General features: G+C 35.1%; 1 protein-coding gene across 4 annotated transcripts in view; it reads left to right on the top strand.

Annotated features, from left to right (window-relative positions):
* SPOCK3 (SPARC (osteonectin), cwcv and kazal like domains proteoglycan 3) overlaps window positions 1-22,915 on the top strand; it is a 527,638-nt gene extending 504,723 nt beyond the window's left edge. For all 4 annotated transcript variants that reach the window (XM_053594470.1, XM_053594471.1, XM_053594472.1 and 1 more), the window contains 4 exons: window positions 9,950-10,171; window positions 14,378-14,440; window positions 18,352-18,489; window positions 21,117-22,915. In XM_053594470.1, coding sequence (XP_053450445.1) covers window positions 9,950-10,171; window positions 14,378-14,440; window positions 18,352-18,489; window positions 21,117-21,286 — 593 coding nt within the window. In that variant the 3' untranslated portion in view covers window positions 21,287-22,915. The remainder of the gene's footprint in view (window positions 1-9,949; window positions 10,172-14,377; window positions 14,441-18,351; window positions 18,490-21,116) is intronic.
* The last annotated feature ends 673 nt before the right edge of the window (window positions 22,916-23,588 follow it).

Genomic DNA, 23,588 nt, shown 5'->3' with positions numbered 1-23,588 from the left:
TGAATTTCACCAGAAAAATCTATAAACAGAGACAGCCATGATCTGCTTATTTAACTGGTGTCAAAACAAACTTGCTGCTGCTTTGGAATTACGTGTCTGGGTAAGAAATACAAGAAGTTAAGGCCTGCAGGTAAGAATTAATGTAAATTCTGCCCAAAAAGGCTGTTGGGAATACTAAGTAAATCCTGACAGACAAACTGGATCCCAGACATCCAGGGGTAAAACAACAGTAGCAGGGTAAACATCACATGTCACGGGAAGTACACGGGTGCAAGCTGGGGAAGGTCCACAAGGAAATAGAAGGAAAAAAGTAGATGAAGCTTTGAAAACATGATGTGTCTCAGGACACAAAGCCTTTCCAATAGGGCAGTCAGTTCCATAGGAAACTCCCTGATCACCTTACATATCCTTCATTCTCCCACATCAAACTGGAAGTGATCATTAGAAAGGTGGTGGAGAATTGGCTGTAAAAATGTAGAAGGACTGTGGAAGGATCATTCTCCCCTTACCTGACTTCGCACCAGCAAAACCTACATCTAGAGAAAGGAGAAAACAGTTTGGGATCTGTGATTATTGTACTAAATTAGACATTTTGCAATGCTAATTAATCTACATTTGCACCTTTGAGGGACAATACAACTTTTTGATACTCAAAGCTGAGATGAAAAACAAACAAACAAACAAAAAATACCTGAATTTGTATCCAGAGATAGAAGGAAATCTTCACAAAGAATGAATATTTATAGAGCAGAAGAGAAATGAGAATGGTTTCAGATTACATCCTGTAAATCCTTCTTGTGGAGGTACGTGTGTGTCTGGTATAATTAGTACACTAGTGAATATAGGATGCCTATTTGTACCTACACTTATCCACATGCAGCGTTAGGTTCCAACGATTTGGCTGGACCCAGACACTGTGTGAACCATGACTGATGATGGTTAACACAATGTAAGAGAAAGAGCGCTGTAAAGAGCTGGCGCAGACCAAACGGAAGAAAGTCAGCTGAGAAACGGGCACATTTAAAGGATAAGTAGAGGGCGAACAAAGGAAGAAAACTAGAAAACAATGAATAAGAGGAAAGAACATTGTAAAATGTCTTAAGAGTTAAGCATTATCTTCTCCCACAAATTCTGGCATAATTTGTTTCACAAAAACAATGCTAATTAGTTTTAAAACCCTGTAATCCTTTTAGTGATTGCTAAGCAACATCTCAGTTACAAAACAACAGATAATTGCCTGTCATTGCAAAATAAAGTTTCAGTTTCCAGACCTTTGATGAAATCTCATAACACCATAAAAATTTTAGCTTAAATGTTGAAAGACTTTAAGGCTATGGCTTGAATTTTACAATATAGGTAAATTACAAAGGCAATGCTTAAATTAAAAAAAAAAATTCCAAGTATCATATTTCTTGTAAGATGTGAGACCTGGTTACCTTTGTTTAGAAAAATTGTCATGAAAGTTTATAAAAATGATCATAATTAGTATAGGAGACCCTTATAAAAACAATGCTTCAAGAAATAACACTAATAAAATCAGAGGATACCAGAAACCTTACGGTGATTGACCACGTATAACCATATCCAGCAGTTTGAATTCACTCTTTTTTTTTTTTTTTGTAGAGACAGAGTCTCACTTTATGGCCCTCAGTAGAGTGCCGTGGCCTCACACAGCTCACAGCAACCTCCAACTCCTGGGTTTAGGCGATTCTTTTGCCTCAGCCTCCCGAGTAGCTGGGACTACAGGTGCCTGCCACAAGGCCCGGCTATTTTTTGGTTGCAGTTTGGCCGGGGCCGGGTTTGAACCCGCCACCCTCGGTATATGGGGCTAGCGCCTTACCGACTGAGCCACAGGCGCCACCCTGAATTCACTCTTAAAGCAATTTTTTCACAACTAGACAGTATGTTGTTTCTGTATTTTTAAAAAGCTTAGTTTAAGCAACATCCAGACTCCTAAACACTATTTGTGAGTATTCTGTTCTATCAGCATCTCACCTAATATCATATTTGAATTTTATAAATGTAAATTGTCCGTTAATTTCTTCTGTCTTTCATCTAATTTGATAGAATAGCATGTCTGATCATATTTGGTAACTATTAGAGAGCCATTTCACATGTGGCTACTTCACCTTTATTATAACGGTGTGAATTGTAAGTTCCTGGAAATCGGGCATATTGTCTATGACAAAAAACAGTCGCTATTATCATACTTAGGGGGTCACATTGTAACTCAGGCACAACACCAAAGACATTCAGGATGATGTAATAGAAGTAATAAATATTGAATATGACATTTTTTAGAATTACTGAAAACAGCATTGAATAGCTTTAAAATGCATTTTATGTACTTTTTGTTTGTTTGGCATTCTACTGTTATTTCTAGTATTTGGTCCACCAGAGTTTTAGAAGTCTAAAATATAAGGAAAAGTGAAGGTTAATAACAAATTCTAACTATTTGTGAGGATATGGTTATAAGTATAACTATTTTTTCATGTATAGTGCTGTCTTCACAGTAATTCTATTACCACTGATTGTAACTTAAAATGAGGTTATGATAATCCAGAAATATACTGATTTTGTGTGATTTCTTCAAGTTTTGAGAATTTACTGGATTGTTAACAGAATATTCTTGTTTGCAATTCTAACATTGTCATTCAGGACCAAGGAGAAAAGTGGGTGTAGGAAGTGGCCATTTATACCTGGTTTTCACATGGTATGTGTGCAGGTTCAAGAACAAATCTAATAATCTTGGTGATGGCAGGAGTGAAAGGGGAGATGCAGCAGTTTGGTGGAAAAGTGACCAAGCCTGCATGACTTTTTAAGTTACGTGACAGGGAGACAACCTGGGGGCACCACAGAGGGAGACACTGGAGTTCAGCGTGCATCGCCATTCTCTGTCCACTAAGGAGTTGCCACTGCCAGTGTCACTGCAATTACTGAGCTCCGTGTTGCAACTGTGACCTCTTATGTGTCAACAGGTGGCCCTACAGCATGTGCAGAGCACAAGGGAACATGCAAAAAAAAATAACATAGAAAGCAGTCATTACCTTCAGCCGGAAGTTTCTCCGTAGTGGCTATACTACCCCAAAGAGAAGAAGGATGGCCTTGATATTCATTTTTTTTCCAGATACAGTAGTGGATGAAAGGAAATCCCAAGGGCATTTTTTATTTCAAGTAAAAAATTCAAGTAAGAATTTGATAGCTTTTTTTTCTTTTTTTCTTTTTATTAAATCATAGCTGTGTACATTAATGTGATCATGGGGCACCATACACTGGTTTTATAGACCGTTTGACACATTTTCATCACACTGGTTAACATAGCCTTCCTGGCATTTTCTTAGTTATTATGTTAAGACAATTACATTCTACATTTACTAAGTTTCACATATACCCTTGTAAGATGACCGCAGGTATAATCCCACCAATAGCCCTCCCTCCATCCACTTCCCCCTTCCCTCCATTCCCTTTCTCCCTTCCCCCTATTCTTGGGTTATATGTACACCATGGAATATTATGCAGCCTTAAAGAAAGATGGAGACTTTACCTCTTTCATGTTTACATGGATGGAGCTGGAACATACTCTTCTTAGTAAACTATCTCAAGAATGGAAGAAAAAGTATCCAATGTACTCAGCCCTACTATGAAACTAATTTATGGCTTTCACATGAAAGCTATAACCCAGTGATAGCTTTTGATAGCTTGTGTTCCCTTTGTCATTCAACAAAGAATTGAACTGACTTTAAGCCCTCAAAGCTTACCATTACATAATGGTAAAGGGAGCCATCCAACAAGAACACTTAACAGCCCTGAACATACATGTGCCCAACACAGGAGATCCCAGATACATCAAGCAGGAAAATCTTGATGAGCTAAGCAAAGAAATAATAGCACCATTGTGATTGTTGGGGACCTCAGCATCCCACCATCAGAGCTTGATAAATCATTTAAGCCAAATATAAAGAAAAATAAAGGACTTAAACCAAACTCTAAATCAAATGGACATTTATAGAACTTTCTATGCAACACTGTAGAATATTCATTCTTCTCAGCAGCACATAGTACATTCTCTGATTGATTGTGCCTTGGGCCACAGAAGAGGTCTCAACAAATTCAAATGAAAATGGAAATCATTCCATATATCTTCTTAGACTACAGCAGTGTAAAACTAGAAATTAATAACAAGAGAAACACTCAAACCTACAGAGAGTCATGGAAATTTATAAAATAATCTGCTGCTGAATAATTCCTGGGTCAAGAATAAAATTAAGATGGAAATCAAAAAATTTTTCAAGTTGAATGACAAAGGGAATACAAATTATCAAAATCTTTGGAGATGCAACAATAGCAAAAGCCAACATCAGAAAGAAAGATTACAAATTGATAACCTAAATCACACCCAAAGAATAAGAAAAAAAAGAACAAACCAAAACTAAATCTAGCAGAAGAAAAGAAATAATGAAGGCCAGAGCAGAACTAAATGGATTGAAGAAAAAAAAAATGAAAGGATTACAGAACAAAAAGTCTGTTCTTTTAAAAGATAAACAGAATCAACAGACCCTTGTTAGGTTAACAAAGAATAGAAGAGAAAGGACCCAAACAAACTCAATCAGAAATGAAAATTGTGGCATTACAACTGGTATCACAGAAAAACAAAACATCATTGTGAATACTACCAATCTCTAGGCACATAAACTAGAGTATGTAAAGGAAATGAGCATGTGTCTGGAATCACACAACCTCCAAAGACTCAACCAGGTAGAAACAGAACTCTTGAACAGACCATAAAAAAATCTCTCCACAACAACAACAGCAAAATTTCCCTGCTCTTGAAAAATTTCCCTGGCAGTAACTGTATGTCTCGTATGTGGTTAATGGAGGCAACGTAGTATAGTCCTTTTGGAAAAAAGTTTGGCAGTGTTTTATAATTACAAATATAAATTTTCGATATGACCCAGTGATCTAATTTCAAAATATTTATCCTGGAGAAATTAGAACATACATTCACAAAAATATATATGTGTGGATATTTATAGAGACTTTATCATAAAAGCAGTGACAACTCAAATATCCTATAACTGGTGAATAAATAAACAAATGGTTGTGTGTCCATATAGGAGAATAGGGCACACATTAGTAAGGAGACTGTTAATCCTCACTATATATAATGCCATATATGTTGTATATAGTATAATATATAAGTATTACATAATAAATTTATATAAACAAATCAATGGAAAATGAAAAAATTCAAGTACTAGCTAGAAATGTGATCTAAATCTAAATAACACCTTTAACCTAACTTCTAATGTTACTTTGTCTTATATAAAGTTAGCCACACCAGCTTTTGTAGTTTGATTTTCTATTATTTTACTTTTAACCAATATGTATTTTTACATCTAGAATGGGTTTCTTAGAGACAACATAGCATTCCCCTCCTCCAGTCTGACAATCTCTGCCTTTTTACTGAGTTGTCTAGATCATGTACATTTAATATGATTGTCGATATGGTTGGGTTTAAAACTTTCCCCTTGGTATTATTTTATTTTTCCCCCTCTGTTATTTTATGTTTCTTTTCCTATCTTCTTTTCAATTTAATATGCTGTTTTTGTATTTTTTCATCATTTGCATTTTAGCTCCACTGTTGTTTTAGATGGTAGACAAAATAATGCCTCCTCAAAAATGTTCACATTCTGATCTCCATACTTATGTCATATTACATGGCAAAGGGAATTAAGATTGTAGGTGGAATTACAGTTGCTAATCATCTGACATTTAAATAAAGAGATTATTTCTGATTTATCTGGGTGGGCACAATCTGCTAACATAAATCCTTACAAATAAAGGGCTTTTCCCTCCTGTAGTCATATATAAATGAGATAGAAAAAGGAAAAGGAACAAATGGATTTTGAAAAAGAGGAAAGGGACCACCAGCCTAGGAATATGGTTGGGTATCTAGCTGGAAACTGTCCTCCAGTTATAGCCAGTAAGGCAACAGAGACTTTAGCCCTTTACCCGTATGGAACTAAATTTTGCCAACAATCCAGCTGAATGAAGAAACACATAGTCACTTAGAGTCCACAAAGGAACATAGTCCTGCAAACACCTTGATTGCTGTGTAATGGACTTCTGACCTACAGAATTATAAAATAATAAACGAATGTTACTTAAATTAAATTTTGTGGTAGTCTATTACAGCAACAACAGAAAACTAATATAGTTTATTAACTGTATTTTTTTTGGTTGTTTCTCTAGAATTTAGAAAAGACAGAAAAAGAATAAAAAAGTAACTTGCCATATCTAGGAAATATTATATTTTAAAAATTAAGCTAAAACAAAGACTTTTTCAACAATCATCAAGTTATAACAATCTACCTTCAAATAATACCATTTCACATATACTGTAAGTAACTCACTAGAATACACTTCCATCTCTCCCACACATTTTGTGTTATTAGTTTCATACATTTTAATTCTACATGTGTTGTAAACACCACAGAACTTTGTTATTGTTTTTGCTCTTGGCAACTTATTATCCTTAAAGTGATTCAAATGAAAAAAATAATATTTTAAAAAATATTTACACATATATTTAGCTTTCCTGGCCTTCTGCATTTCAACACATAGGTCCAAATTTGCACGTGATATTATTACTTTGTCATCCAAGAAATTCCTTTAACTACTCTTGAAATCTTTTAGCTTTGGATTGTGGAAAAAGTCTTTGTTTTAGCTTAACTTTTTAAATATAATTTGCTAGGTATGACAAGTTCCTTTTTTATTCTTTTTCTGTCTTTTCCAGAACATTAAAAATGTTTCACTGTCTTCTGGCCATCACAGCCTCTGAGAAGCTTGCTGCCACTCTCATCTTTGTTTCTCTATATAAAATTTGTCTTATTTTGTTGTTGTTCTGGTTGATTTTATGATTATATTTTTATGCTGACTTTCAGCAGTTTGGTTATGGTGTGCCTTGGTTTGGTTTTCTTTCTTTCTGCTGCTTGATGTTAGCTGTGCTTCTTACATAGTTGTAACTCATCACGTTCAGAACATTTGCAGCTACTCTTTCTTCATACAGTTTTTGGACCCCCCGTATTTTCATTATCCTCTGAGACCCCAATCACCTACATGTTGAGGTGAGTGACATTGTTTCACAGTTCAGCAAGGCTCCAAGTTGGTTTTTCTTTTTCCATTTCTTTTTTTTTTTCTTTCCCCTACATGTTTTATTTTGGATAGTGTCTATCATGTCTCTTCTGATTCACAGATTCTTTTCTTTATCTGCAATATCTAATGTGCTTTTAATACTATCCAGCATATATTTCATACAAAAATATACAGTAAATTTTTATTGTATGTTTCATTTCTAGATATTTTATTTGGATGTTTTTAAAATATAAAGGGTGCCAAAAATAGTGTACACACTTCAAGAAAAGACAAAACTGTGTTAAAATTGTAATACTCGATATATACCAATAACAAAAGATGAATACAAGTCATGTTGAGCACCTCTTGTATTTGCAGAAGGCAAACGTGACTTGGGTATTACAGTTTTAATACAGCGTTTTCCTTTCTTTACCCGTGTACACATTTTGGGCACTGTCTGCTGTAACTTATGTCCCTGTTTACATTTGTGCTGGTGTGCACGTTTCTCTGAGCAGGAAGGTCTTGCTGGTAAGGCCCCAGCTGCAGTAGTGTGCTCGGTCTCTCTGGGCAGTTCCTTCTACCTGGAGCATTGCGCAGGTAACTTCTGCGTCTGTCAAACTGAGTCTGAGCCTCCCTCCTCTTGGGCTTGGCTGAATCCCAGCCCAGTCTTTGCCTTTCATCTGCCTGTCTTAAACCATCTCTTTCCCCAGGCCTCTTTTCCCACTCTGGCGATGCCAGGACCAGTCACCAGGTAGAGAAACAGACGTTCCTCTTTGAATCAGACGCCTGTTTCTCCTTCATTAACAGGCTTTTAGATCAAGGGCAAACTAGAAATCTTACACCACAGACTCAGTTTCTTTGAATGATAGTGGGGAATTCAATGTATCTGTTCTCTATAGGCCGCTTTATTCATATGTTTCTGGGCTTTTGACAACTTCTGGTAGTAAAGAACAGTTCAAACCAGTATCTCAAACCATGCTGTTTTAAAGTAAGCATCAAGAGAGTAGGGACATGCTGTATATATTTTATTGCATTCCTGGAACTGAGGTCAGGGCCTGTGAAGTAAATGAGAAATTCCTGTTTATCATTTGTTTGCATGAGTGGGAGAATTCTGTTTTGATTCTACAATGTTATAAAGAGAATACAGGCAAGAAAAAAATTGCTAAAATTCCTTTTCTATACATGTATGGTAATGTCACAATGTCACTCCTCTTAGATTTCTGTAACCCCATGGTCTAACCTGGTGATACACAGATATAAAGTGTATAAATTAATAAAGTGTATTAACCTGTGTATAAATTAATAAAACAAATTCCAACAGGTGGTGAAATGATAAATTTCTCAAGTCCCCAAATCTTCTACAGTCTGTTAAGTATCCATATTTTTATTTTCAGTTTTTTTATAACTCAAAAAGTATAACAAACTAAAACTGTCAACATAGATGTAATGACTAGATTGGTACCAGATACTTTCAGGTTAATTAATTCTCGCAATTATTCTGAACATAAAATTAACTACTGCATTTAAACCATTCTTCTAACTCTGCTACTGAAGATTAAATCCCCTCGATATTCAGTTTTCAGAAGTCTCTGCTTCTCCAAACACATCCTTTCTTCTGTGCTAGATAACTGGGTTATTAGTTTACTTGTAATGAGCGGATGCTTAGCAAAGAAGATGAAAACTACATTAGTCAAAAAACATTTTAAAGCTTCCTGAAACCTGAAAAGTAAACATTGTTGAAAGCAATGTTTTTTAATTGTTCAAATCACTGATCTTGCATCTTATACTATTTGGGGTGAGGCTTACTGAGCTCTGTTACTTGCCTGGGATAACCCATCTTTGATAGTACATGGCTTGGATACAAACCCAGTTCTGGCATTTCCATCTAGCACACCCCAGCCTGCAGTTACAACACACATGTACTCATAAAAATTGTCTCGAGGGGGGTAGAAGACAAAGAAGCTGTGTAAATGGCATGAGAGTTATTCCTTCTCTGGACATCAGGTGTATGTGAAATACCACTGTAGTTCTACCAAGACACAGGGCATTTTATTAACGTTAGTACTTGGTACGTGTAAATTATGGTCTTGATAAAATGATACTTTCACTTCTTAGAATGAAAATTAATTTTCTTTATTAATAGGATATTGTTTTGATTTTTTTTACATATACATGTGTTTATTTGGTTTCCACTTTTTGCCTTCACAAAATCAAAAAGGCTTAAAATTTAATAACAATATTTAACATAAAGACTAGAAACAAAAACCTTGTAAAGAACAAATGAAGATAAATACGTTCAGAAAAGAAATCAGACGATTGCTGCAACGAACTACTGAGCAATAATAATAATAATGCAAAAAAGTAACATTCACATTGTCAAATAAGAGTATGTCTATTATAGAATGCTTTGACTCTGAGGTTCAGGACGGAGTCATCAGTTTACTTCTTCTTATGGATATCGTTTTTTAAAAAATATTTACATATGATTAGTAAAACATTTATGATATGTTTATTCAGAAGAATCTTGAATAATAAGATAATATAAATAATGTATAATTACAATAGTACCTGCCATTGAAAGACTGGGTACTTCGTTCCAGATGCTTTCAGCTTAATTAACGCTCATAACTATTCTGAATGGCACATATTAATATATCTGCTTTACTTTGAAGCAATTTATTCACTATGAATTAAATGCCCTACTTTTCTGACTAGTCAGTAAACAACCTCCACTAACTGCTTGCTATGTTAAGATTTTTTTTTCTTTGCTTTCTTCTTTGATATTTAATCAATCATTTTCTGTCTTTCCCTTTAGGATTTGATACAAGCATCTTGCCAATTTGCAAGGACTCACTTGGCTGGATGTTTAACAGACTTGATACAAACTATGACCTGCTATTAGACCAGTCAGAGCTTGGGAGCATTTTCCTTGATAAGAATGAGCAGTGCACCAAGGCATTCTTCAATTCTTGTGACACGTACAAGGACAGTTTGATATCTAACAATGAATGGTGTTATTGCTTTCAGAGACAGCAAGGTAAAAGATGTGACATCTACAGATGCAAATAGTTGACCTGAATGCCAAACTTATCTATTCTTTTCTGCCGAAAAAGTGCACTATATCCCATCCATTTCAATAGATGTGTTCTAATTTATGTGTTTTCATAAAAGAGCAAATAAGCAGCATGTTAGACAAAATTGCTCTACTGGAGCAAAACATACTAAGGAAGATGGAAAATAGTAATTAATATTTTATATTAATGCACTTCATTGTAGTTTCCATTATTAACTACTAAAGAGCACAAAGAGATAAGAACATAGATATTAAAAGTAATCATTAAAATTAATTTGCTATCTCCTTTGCCCACGGTGTCAAATAAATGGTTTTTTAATCACTGTACTGTGGAGTTTTAACATTCTCTTTTTTGATCTTATTAAATGAGCTGAATAAACCAGAGCATTCACCATAAAGTTATTCTTACTCATTTGGTTTTAAAATGGCTTAGTCTTTCAGACTTTTCAAAATACCATAACTTTTTAAATATTCACCAGCAGAAACAGTGTCATTAAGACACTCTGGAAAAGTGAAGAGTAGATCCTTCTGTATTAGGAAATGTCAAATGTAAAACAAATTGGAATCATCCTCATAGAATCAATCAGTTGATAAGTTACATTCAGTGTGTATAAGAAAACTGGGCCCCAAGTCTCACACGATAATAAAGTTTTGAGAATCTGAGGAAACAATGAAAAGTATATTTTTGATGCAAATTTGAAAAAAATGAACTAGGAATTAGTTTAATGTGACAATGTCAGCTACTTGTCAATGCTTCTTAAAATTCTCAGCAGCTAAGAGAATGCACAAGCCTACTTTAAACTGTAGCCATGATTCTCTGTCTTAGATACAGAAAAACTAACATTATCTAAGCAGTTTACTGTCTCCAAACAACGTTAAACAAAGTTTGAAAAAATAGATTTGCAGTATAAAAATATTTTAAAACACACACACACACATTGGTGATTTTATTACATATGTGCTTTCTAGGTAGTTGAACTCTCCAAAAAAACTACATCCTAGTATTAATGACTAGTGTACATTTAAATAATTTAAATATTAAAAGGTAGTAAATCCACTTAAAACTGCCGTGAGAAGATGGTTACATAGTCTTTTGTTAGGATGACAATGTTATTTTAGTGTTTTTGGTGTTACGATAGCACATTTTGAATATTTATACATGAGTTAGAAATATTCTGCATAACTCTCAATGCTTCATCTACAGAAGAAAATGCTTTCATCTTAGAGCATCTGTGGATTTTGCAGCAATATGTTGATTGATGGTCCCCAAAGGAAAATTTGTCGTGGTCTTCTTCCCATGTATTCTCCTGAAGTGTTAAAATTTATATAGCTGTAGGAAGGATTACGCTCTTAGATCATTTAGCAGATGATAGAAATAATATAATATATGATACCCAAGATGATAAAGGAGTTCATACAACCTTTCCAGAGCTCGGAAGAGTTTGGCTAAACTCTTAGTCAACCCTTCATTGCTTTAAGATGCGGCTGTCAGCGGGACGGAAGCAGTGCTTCCTCCTCATATATTCCTTTAGACCAGTCAGTAATTTCATGAAAAAGAACATCTGTTAATTTATAAACTTTTTTCAGATGTTTCAAGATGAAACAAGTGTTTCAATCTAAAATAAAAATCAAATTTGTCCCTATGACTAATTTTCTGAAGTCATGACAATTAAGTAATACGCAATGGCTATAACCAGAATTTGTTGAATTCTGTATTGTAAGTGATGCTGAAAGAGTGAATAGAAGTAGTATTAATTTAGGACATTAGTTACCTTAAGTGTTACTAATAAACATTAAAGTAATATGTCTAAGCCTCCAATTTAAAAAAAAAAAAAGTAAATCAAGTGTTCGATTTTTTTAGTTGTATACAATCAAGGAAAGAGAGAGAAAATTAACATTTGTCCAGCTGCATCCACTCTTTCACATACATAAATCATTTATTACTCAAGACGGCCCTGTGAAAAATCATTCTGACCCTCTTATACTGAAGGACTAAAACTTATTGATCTTAAATACTTCACATTACAAAGTGAGTGCATAAAGGAGTAGAGAATTGGAGTGAGAGTCCTTGATCTCCGTCTCCAAGTGGTTTTAATTCTAGCTTCAGAACTGGGGAGGTAATAACATGTGAAATGCCCAGTGATAACCACTGTGCGACTGTTGGAAAGTTCTGTTCAGCACAGGTAGCATCAGCAAGTCTTATTTCATTCAATAGCTTATTCAATAATTTTTCTCAGTGACTCAATGAAAAGAAATGACATTTTAAGATGCAGTAGTAAAGTATGGGTCATGGGGATTAATTAATTTTAAAACAAGTGTTTTTTGGGGCAGTGCCTGTGGCTCAGTGTGTAGGGCGCCAGCCCCATACACTGAGGGTGGCAGGTTCAAACCCAGCCCCGGCCAAACTACAACAAAAAAATAGCCGGGCCTTGTCGCAGGTGCCTGTAGTCCCAGCGACTCGGGAGGCTGAGGCAAGAGAATTGCCTAAGCCCAGAAGTAGGAGGTTGCTGTGAGCTTTGAAGCCACATTACTCTACAGAAGACGATAAAGTGAGACTCTGTCCCTAAAAAAAAAAGTGTTTTTCCTATTAAGTGAAAGACATTAAACACAGAAGTTGGCATTGTGAATATATGAAACTTCTAATATTATTTGTAATAAGTCCAATAAACTTTTTCAAGTGTATCCACTCTGTGGAAGTCTAATGATTAAGCCATGTTAAGGAGAAAAGCGCATAAGTCTGCTGGTTTACGTGGACAGAAGTTAAAGGGCTGCTTTGCCATTTCTCTAAAAAGGAGTACTATAGGACAATGGGACTCAGTTTATTATTTTACTGATTCACTAGTTTATGATAGTTTTTATTTGCCCAAGCATTAACAGCAAGTTTTTAGAATATGAATACAGAATGCATTAAACTGAAGTTCAGTTTTCTCTCAGGCACCCGAGGAGAACTGGTCTCAAGACCGCTCACAGACACAGCAGCCATGAGTGGTCAAGTTTCTCATATGAAATGGAACAGTGTTTGCCTATAACCTCTGAAAATCCTCTGTGCTTTAAACCATCTGTGTGCTACTTATAATATCTAATGCAATATGAATGCTATGTAAATAAAATATAGTCTATTTTATGTCTTTTTTTGTATTATTATAATTTACTTTTATTTTTTGACTCTTTTTGATTGGTAGTTGGTTGAACCTGTGAATGCACAACTTGCAGCTAGAAGGGCCAACTGTACTTGTTCATGCAACAGGGATAACATAAGGCAGATTACAGTGCAGCTGTTTAGAAATTACACTCCTCTACAAATGTCCTCCCTTAGCCGTTCAGCATGAAAAACATTTTATGTTTATGTTTAAAATATGAGAACAGCCTATTAGAAATTATTATATATTACATCTGTGAAACTAAATTGAATATACCCGTGAAACTAAATTAACATTATACAATATCATAATTTACAAAGGGATCTCTGACCTAACCTGAAAGAAGCATTACTTCTTCAGAGTTCACTTTCGAAATGCAAAACTACTTGTCTACTTCACAGAAACTTTCCAAGGAGGGGAAAACATAATCAGCTGCTTGAGCAACAGTCAATCTGTTGGATTTATATTGCTGCATTGACCTTTTCAAAAAGTAAACAATGAGAAGTATTTTCCTATCATGTATTTCTTTTTAATTTTTTAGCCAGTTCAGTCATTCTGAAGAAAACTAAGATGATCTACTATTAATAAATAGGAAATAGTGTGTGTGATCTCTCTCTCTCCCTCTCTCCACACACACACACACACACACGTGATGGGTATACAGATGGCACAACAAAAAGTACACACATTTCAAGCAAGAAAAAAACTATATTAAAATTGTAATATCAAGTCATGTTTGACTTCTGCAATTATAAGAGGTGCTCAACATCACTTGTTTTCATCTTTTATTATAGGTATGTATTGAATATTACAATTTTATCACAGTTTTTTCCTTTCTTAAAATGGGTATACAGTTTTGCACCTTCTGTATATATACCCGTATCTTTATGAGTGACAAATATCTCTTCATAAACACACTAATTAAATGCAATGTGTATCTTCTAAAGGCATGCAAAACTTTGATAACATAGAAATGTCACTTTCTGTGTTTCACTGTAATCCTTGAAGTAACATTTTTATGTCATTGTAGACCCACCTTGCCAGACGGAGCTCAGCAATATTCAGAGGCGACAAGGGATAAAGAAGCTGCTGAGTGAGTGAGAGATCATTCTTCTGAAGGCTTTATTGCTTACATAGATGACCCCAGGGAAGCAGCAACATAAAATCAATATTAATCCAACAAAGACAGACTGCACTAAATTTCAGCAACAAAATTTATGAACTTTTGAAGGCCATTAAGTGTCCTTTTATTACCTTACCTGTTGAAAGATATTATGTCTATTTTATTACTCTACTATAATGTTCATTTTGGAAGTGATTAAGTTAAAAAAGGAGATTTGAGCAATGCTAAAGTTAAAACATCAGCAGAAAATTCAATTCTAATTCTGCAGTTAACAATGTAAGTTTTAATGGCAAATATATTTATATATGTACATTATAAATATGTATAAATATGTACATGTTATTTAAGGCCAGTACTTCTATAAATTGGGTAAAAAAAAAAACATGCTGTGTCCCTCAAGGAAATTTGAGCAGAACTGTAGTGTTTTCATTAGTATTTTTTACTACCTTACTCTTAGCAAGTAAATTATTTGAACAGATGAAGATATTAATAGGTAGAGAGATGATAGATATTTAAGTTTCACCCAAAACCTATCAACAGATTATTAAAGTAGTCCATGTAATTATTTTTTATTCTTATAAGCATACAAATTTTAAGACTTTTTAAGAATAATTTTAAATATGTAGTATCTATTACAAAGTAATATATAGTTTCCATACATTCTTCACCAAACTTCCCTTAAAGATAACGTTTTGCATGTACCAAATCACGTTGGCCCATTTGTTACGTCTAAGGAATTCCCATTGCCATAATCCTGTGAATTGAGCTGTAGCAGAATTCATTTGAATGTCTCCAGTTTAGTGTTAGTTTCTTGCATTTGGGGACCCAAAGCAGGACAGGCACCTGCTCTGCAGTGTCTCCAGCTCTGATTAGTCTATATTGTACTTTGACATGTTATCTCCATAATTTTAATATAGTATGTTTATGTGGGAAGATCTTTTCATATTACTCAAGAATCTTTATTTCACTGCCCTTCAGACAAAATAAAAAGCATAACTGATAATAAACATGTGTAGGTGTGAAAAATTACTGATGATGAACTATCACAGCTGGGAAGTGGACATGAATGATACACTCTTACACAAGTTTGACTCCGCAAATCAAAGTTCAGCCATGGGACATGGGAAAGATCATTTGAATTTAACTGGAAAGTATTTTTCACTTTATTAAAGCCTATTAGTCACAAAAATCCATTGGAATGCGGGCTTTGATTATTTGAAACTATCAAAAACATAAAATATGCTTAGCACCCAGTCACCTTTATTCTTCTTTCATAATATAAATGAACATCATTATTGCAGAGTTCTGGGCGCCTTAATATTTATTCCAATTTGGGCGGTAATGGTGTGCATCTGAAACTCAATCAGTAGTTATGTAATAGAAGTGGGATGCCTTGTGTTCTGTTTGTAGGTTATGTCTTGGTTGATGTCTGCAATTCTAAGATAGTTTTTACAGTGTGTCTCTTACTTTAAAAGTATACTGAAATAAAGGCTAAATCGTATGATCACATTGACTGTAAATCATAAAAATTTTATATCAAATATGTTAAATAATGGTAGTTTTTAGAAAAGTAGATACAGCAAAGTTGAGTTTTCCCCATTTTTACTACCCTCACATGCACAGAAGGTGTTCTCAGATTTTCAGCATTGATGTTACTCTGTCTGCTTTGCTGAAAGACCAGCCATTCAGATTTTCAAGGGAATGGTAACTTTTAAACTAAATTAATCATCTCTCTATAAATTTTTTTATTTTTTTGCTGTTTTGGCTGGGGCTGGGCTTGAACCCACCACCCCCGGTATATGGGGCTGGCACCCTACTCCTCGAGCCACAGGTGCCGCCCCTCTCTATAAATGTTTTTAATTCTTTGAGAGAGTAAAATTATAATCTCATAGGCTCGCAAGACTGAATGAATTTCACATTTTATTTATTCGTTCATTTTTTTTCTTTCAGCAAATAACTATACTGTTCTTTGTCATTTTAAAATCATGTTTAAAAAGGAAAACAAAATGTTCTATTCTCCCGAGGCTTAGATTCTGGTATTATAGTGTTTGTTGAATGATGTGACTTCACTTTTATGTTATCAGCTAAATATTTTTCTATAGCAGTGTGCTATATATGCTACGTTAGATTTTATAGATATGAAAATAGGTGTCTGTCTTTCCCACTATCCCCATTGGGGATAAGAGTTGTTGTTTATACAACAAAAATGATGAGAAACTAAATATTTCCAAACACTGAGGATATCACAGCATTGTGGAAGCCTGCAGTGACAATCCTCACAGATAAACACACACACTTTGCAAGAAGTAATAGGAAATTTCTCAGCTAGAGAAAAGGCTTTATATCGGAGGTCACATTTAAGTCTTGAAATGGGAGAGAGAGCAAAGGAACGGGATGCTAGTTGGCATAACGTACAGAGAAGTGAAGCAGCATAGTACTGGGGGGGGGACAGATAAATTGATGCAGAAAGAGCTTGGGGTGTCAAATGAAAATTTAGGTGAATCAAAATAGGAAACTGGCAAGGATATGATGGTGAAGGATCTTGTGTGTCACACTAAGTGATGCAGATGATTTAGTATGAGCATGGCATTAATCAAATTTTAATTTTGTATTGTACCTCTAGAAACACTTTACCATTCCAGAGTGAGTAACAGCAGAACAGCGATTTGCTTAACAAAAGAAATAAATCCACAAAATAGAAGCAGTTTATCATGGCGATGGCTAGATGAGCTTTGTGACATCAGAGACCTTACTTGTTTTCTTCTAAGAAACAGAAGTTTATCATGGTGATGGCTAGATGAGCTTCACGACATCAAAGACCATGCCTGTTTTCTTCTAAGGCACCACTGCTACCTGCAGTGGAGTGGAGTGGACGCTCACATATGTGTGTTTTGAGTTTGTTAATGGGCGCGTAACAGATGCCTCCCCCAAAACGCACAATTTGAGGGTTCTCTGTACTTCCTTCCAAAAAGGTTGTATTAGTTTGCAGTCCCACCAGCAGTGTAAAAGTGTTCCCTTCTCTCCACATCCACGCCAGCATCTGCAGCTTTGAGATTTTTGTGTTGTGGGCCATTCTCACTGGGGTTAGATGGTATCTCAGGGTGGTTTTGATTTGCATTTCTCTAATAATTGGGGACGATGAGCATTTTTTCATATGTTTGTTAGCCATTTGTCTGTCTTCTTTAGAGAAGGTTCTATTCATCTTTCTTGCCCAGTGATACAAGAGATTGTTGGCTCTTTTTATGTTGGTTAAATTGAGTTCTCTGTAGATCCTAGTTATCAAGATTTTTTGATCCCACAATCCCATTACTGGGCATCTACCCAGAAAATAAAAAATCCTTTTACCATAAGGATACTTGCACTAGACTATTTATTGCTGCTCAATTGACAATCACCAAAATGTGGAAACAGCCTAAATGCCCACCAACCCAGGAATGGATGAAGAAGCTGTGGTGTATGTATACCAGGGAATACTATTCAGCCATTAAAAAAAAATGGAGACTTTACATTTTTTTGCATTACCTGGATGGAAGTGGAACACATTATTCTTGGTAAAGCTTCACAAGAATGGAGAAGCAAGAATCCTATGTACCCAATTCTGATATGAGGACAATTAATGACCTAGTGCATGGTGGGGGTGGGGGAGGGGGAAAGCAGAGAGAGGGAAGAAGGTCGGAGTGTGACAGTGTCACAGTGTGTGACATGCCTTTTGGGGGTAGGACACAATTATAAGAAGGTCTTTATCATCTAACAAATTCAATCCATGTAACCCAGTTCTTTGTACCCTCAATGAACTCCCAACCAAAAAAAGAACAAAAAAAAGAAAGTACCATTTATCCATAGAAGCTGTTAAGTGTAACGTATCTGTGTGTGTCTCACAGGACAGTACCTCCCTCTGTGTGACGAGGATGGCTACTACAAGCCGACACAGTGCCACGGCAGTGCTGGCCAGTGCTGGTGTGTTGACAGATACGGGAATGAGGTCATGGGATCCAGAATAAATGGTGTTGCGGATTGTGGTAAGAGAAGAGGCTACCTACCCAATAGTTTTCCTGAGCGCAGGACTGAGTGCTTCCGAGTGCCGTCTGTTTGTCCAAGCATTTAATAAAGACTATACATGGTGAAGGGAGTGATGAAAATACTTGCTCCGAGTGGATTAAGAACTCTTATAAACAATAAATAATTTAGGTACTATAGAAAGAACAGTTAAAAGCTGGATTCTTTTCCTACTTCAAAATCAGAAATCTGTTAGCTAATACTTCTTGTGCAATCAGGAAAGAGAGAACTTTTTCACCCTTCTCCAAGTCAGTGACCCCCAGTGTACATCCTGTCCTGGAGGGCACTTTTGTCCACCGACCTCTAGAGAGGGTGACTTTAGGAATACGAAGGTTCATCAGATGAAGACAAATGAACCTTTCTAAAGCAAAGTTCCACAAAGTTGTAAAGCATTTTTCCTTATGTTAGGGTGAGAAAAACAAGGTTTAATTATTTACAGTATAATTATAACTTTTATTATGATTAAAATTATAATTCTAATTTGTATTATGAATATGAATTTATGTGTAAGTCAACAAAAGTAACAAGTTAAGCATCACATATATCCATTTTAATGTTTTAAAGTGGTATCTACTGTAATTCACAAACTATGTTTACAGAATGCAAGTTTCCTATCACTGCTTTTGTCTGTGCTCTAAAGAGTTTTCACAACAAAAGCCACTTAGCTTAACACACACACCTGCACACACACCCCAGGAATTAATGGATTGTGTTCCAACTAATACAAAAATGATCAAAAATTAAAACAAAATACTTATTCTTGCATTTTAGAAAATGTTTACATTCATGTGTCATGAGATTTTTAGACTAATAGACCAAAATTATTTAGGAAAAGATAAATGGTGTGGAATACAAAGTAATCTAATTAAATTTCCTTAAACTCCTGCTCTGCGTTTATTAATTTATTCCTTCACATTTTTAATAGCTTGGTTTTTGGGAGAACTTGTAACCAAGTCCTCCCATAGAATTATAAGAAGGTCTTTGTCATCTAACACATTCAATCCATGTAACCCAGTTCTTTGTACCCTCAATGAATCCCCAACCAAAAAAAGAAAAAGGAAAGAAAAAAATAAAGTACCATTTATCGATCTATAGATTTATAGTTCTCCCAAAGAACTTGGTTACATTGATTGCACTTGTTAGATAAAGACCCTCTTATAACTATTAACATTTCTAATGGTATTAGTCTGAAGTAGGAATAAATAGTACTTAATAGCCATCTTAATATAATTTTAAAACATGTAGTGAACAAGCCTTTGTAATAAGCAATTTAAAGTAGTTGCATTGCTAATTGTTTCAGTTATCAATGATGAATAAAGAATTTTATTTTTATGTTGTAAATTTAAATAACATGGATGTAAGTTCAACAAGTGAACCATAAAATTATTTTGGAGACATAGACTGACAAATTTTCTCTAACATGTTGCAAGTAAGAAAACATATGACATTGGAGAATAGAAACAGCATTTCTCAACGTCAGATGAGAATTTCACTGTGTTGTATTGTGAGGTTAACTAATTTATAAACATTTGATTACATTAATAGGGTGCATTGTAATCACCACCACAGAGTTACAGACTAAGGTAACAGAGTGAGTAGAAAATACACACAAGCTAGCATTTGAAGAGATGAGAGTTGGTACATGCTGAGGTATAAGCGCATTCTTGCCTCTCTAAATATGAATAGCTCTTTAAAAAATGTAAAAGTGTTTTTAAAAATATTGACTAGCTTTCCTAGTTTTCTATTGTTCTAGTGGCAAATGTCCACTTGATGGCTTGATCAGCGCCTATTTATTTTCTTACAGTTCTGTACATCAGAAGTCACTAAACTAAACGTCAAGCAGAAAGCCTGTGTTGGTTTCATTTTGTTTTGTATTGTCGGCTTTGGAGGGAAATCTGTTTCCTTGCTTTTTTTGCCTTCTAGAGGCAGCTCATATTCTTTAGCTGGTGTACCCCTTAATTTCAAATTAACAAGCTTGCATCTCTGATCATTCTTCTGTACTCTCTCCCTCTGACTCTGCCTAGAACAAGATTTTTGATTTTAAGGACCAAGCAGCAACCTGGGTATGCCAGATTTCCTTGGCCTCCAGGTGCAAGTCCTTACCTCAGTCCCATTTGCAAAGGCACTTTTACATGTGAGGTAACATACTGAAGGGTTCTATTGACCTGAAAATGAGCATCTCTGGGAAGAAAATTATTCCACTTATTTATTTTATTCCAGAATGTTACAAGGGTACAGACATTCTGGTTATAAGCATTACTTTTGCCTACCTTACTTGGAGAATTTTTAAGTACTTTGTGAAATTTAAAGTCTGACCTGAACTTCTGTGAAAACTGCGCTGAGATCAGTATTGCTGGACTCAAAGTATCTCACAGAGTAAGATGTGATTCTACTTTCAGCGGGTAAATGTTAACAAATTTTAGTCTTTTAATATGTGATAGTTCTTCCAGAAAATCGCTATTTCCTAACCTTTATCAAATAAGCTGAAGAACAAATTAATTTTTTTAATTTCTCAATTTTCATCAGAATTTTGCATATTTCAGAAATTATCCCACTACTCTGTCAAATAAGGCAATGCTTACTTTTAAAGCTGTCGATTTTGAGATCTCTGGAGATTTTGCAAGTGGAGACTTTCACGAATGGGCAGATGATGAGGCCGCTGACGATGATGTCGTGAATGAGGAAGATGACATTGAAGACGACGACGAGGACGGAGGGGAGGATGGTGACGATGGCGACGGCCACGATGGATACGTTTGATTGAGGACAGAGGAGATTGATAGACGCTGCGTTTCTGAGACATGCAAAGTGACAGCCTGCTGAGAATCCCCTTCTTGCCCCCAAACAAAATGATTCTAAACCTCATATATATTTTGTATAATTATTTCAGATATTGAAGCTAAAGTCATAGAACTTTATGTTTAAGTAAGAATCGTTTGCTTTGAGTTTTTATATGCCTTACAGAAAAAGAAAATGCTTATGGAGTCTAGCCAGACCGAAAAGTTGTGAGGAGCTACAAAAAATGCACTTTTTATAAGAAAAACTTGGTAAATCTCACACAAACAAAACGACAGCCAGTGCTTGGAATTGCATGTATTATTTTTCCTGACACATAGTCTAAATTACATTTACAGTAATTATTTAGTGACCTTGGCCCCAAGGGTTTTATAAAATTATACATGACCTTCATTGCACTTTGGAAGTAGCATCTTCACAAACCTGGAGTGAGTCAGGACAACTGAGAGAGAGACCATGTGCTGAGAAAAACAAAGAGGCAGTAGCAGATTCTCTGCTGTGTTTACATTCATGGTGGTGTTTTTATTATGAATTTATTAGGGATATGGTAGGATATTTTTCAAAAGGCAAGTATGGAAAAAACATGGATTCTGAAAGCTAAAAATTTAGTAGTCCTCTCTAACATGTATTTTAATTTTGATGGCAGTCTTGTGTAGATGTTTTTAATATTCTTTAACAGCAGATTTCTTTTTTGCAGATTTTGTCCAGGGCCGGGTTTGAACCCGCCTTCTCTGGTATATGGGGCCCGTGCCCTACTCTTTGAGCCACAGGTACTGCCCAACAGCAGATTTCTTAACCTTTCTAGATTATTTTATCTTTCTGACTAGCAATTTTAGGACAAAAAATTTAAATTAGGAAGATACAGGTAAAGGGAATTTATTTAAACTGTATTTTCAAAAAAATGTTGTCTTTTGCCCCAAGGCCAAATTTTTAAATCTTAATTCTCATTTTAGTTCCTGTTTCAAATTAAATTTGCATTTAATCTTAGAATTATGCCATTTTTGTTAGTAGTGCTGAAACTTAGAGATCGTATTGTATGGTGCCTTGCAAAAATAGAAATAGAAAGGGTTTAGCATGCGTACCAATATAGGATAATAGGCAATATATGAGCACACCTAAATAACAAATTAATATCAGTACAGGTACTGCTGCTGGAATGAAGAAAATGGAATATATTTCTTTCTTTTTTACAGTTACATAATTGCCAGGTGGACCTGTTTATTATTATTGTGTAGAGTAGCATTTAAAATTAACTGTAGCGAAATTACTTTGAACCTTGTATTTAAGTTAGCATGTTAATTAATTGTGTATACATTTTGGCACACTGTCACTTTTAAGTATATCAGACCAACGGTTTTGTGCCCATAATAAAAATGGAAAAGCCTGTTGAGTGTTACACATTGGTATCTTTAATTTCAATAGTGGGTCAGCTGGTTTCCTGGTATACAATTCATTGAAAGCAAAGTTGGTGGATTATTTCCATTTAATTTATACACACCAAATTAAAACTTTAATGTTGATCATATATATACTTAAAGTATAATGCATTTCCTTTTTTACTGTTTCTGTATAGTTTACAAAATAAAGACTCTTAATCAAATTAAACTGGTCCACGGTGGTTTTTCTGGAGTCACACTGCAGTGTGCAGGGTTCTTAATCTATTCCTTCATTTTTAAAATGAATACATCACACACTACCGCAGACACTTTCCTGAAATTTTTGAATTTCCGATCAGAGTTCCTGGCATCCTGAACCTTTTCAAGGTACACTAGAATTGGTTTTTGTTTGTTGGGTTGTTGTAATTCATTTCATTTCTCATAATGTTGAAGAATGTATCATTTTCCTTGTTGGGGTATATTTTAAACCCATTTTGTGGTGTCATATTTAATTCAGTTAGCTAAATTCCTATAGTAGCAGCATTTTGAAAGAGCAGTCAGATAACACTGTCCATTTAACGAATGTGTAGGACCTTAAAAATATAACTTAGGAATTGGTAGGAAAAGACAAAAAATCTATACAGAGGTTAAGCCAATTAATTTAAATAACAGTGATCTTCAAGTAAAACTATTTTTTTTTTTGTAGAGACAGAGTTTCACTGTACTGCCCTCGGTAGAGTGCCGTGGCGTGACACAGCTCACAGCAATCTCTAACTCTTGGGCTTACGCGATTCTCTTGCCTCAGCCTCCCAAGCATCTGGGACTACAGGCGCCCGCCACAACGCCCGGCTATTTTTTTGGTTGCAGTTTGGCCGGGGCTGGGCTTGAAC

Source organism: Nycticebus coucang, chromosome 6, assembly GCF_027406575.1.
Source record: "Nycticebus coucang isolate mNycCou1 chromosome 6, mNycCou1.pri, whole genome shotgun sequence".
Taxonomy (NCBI): domain Eukaryota; kingdom Metazoa; phylum Chordata; class Mammalia; order Primates; family Lorisidae; genus Nycticebus; species Nycticebus coucang.
Note: the sequence above shows the minus strand (reverse complement) of the source record. Positions and strands in the feature narration are given on the sequence as shown.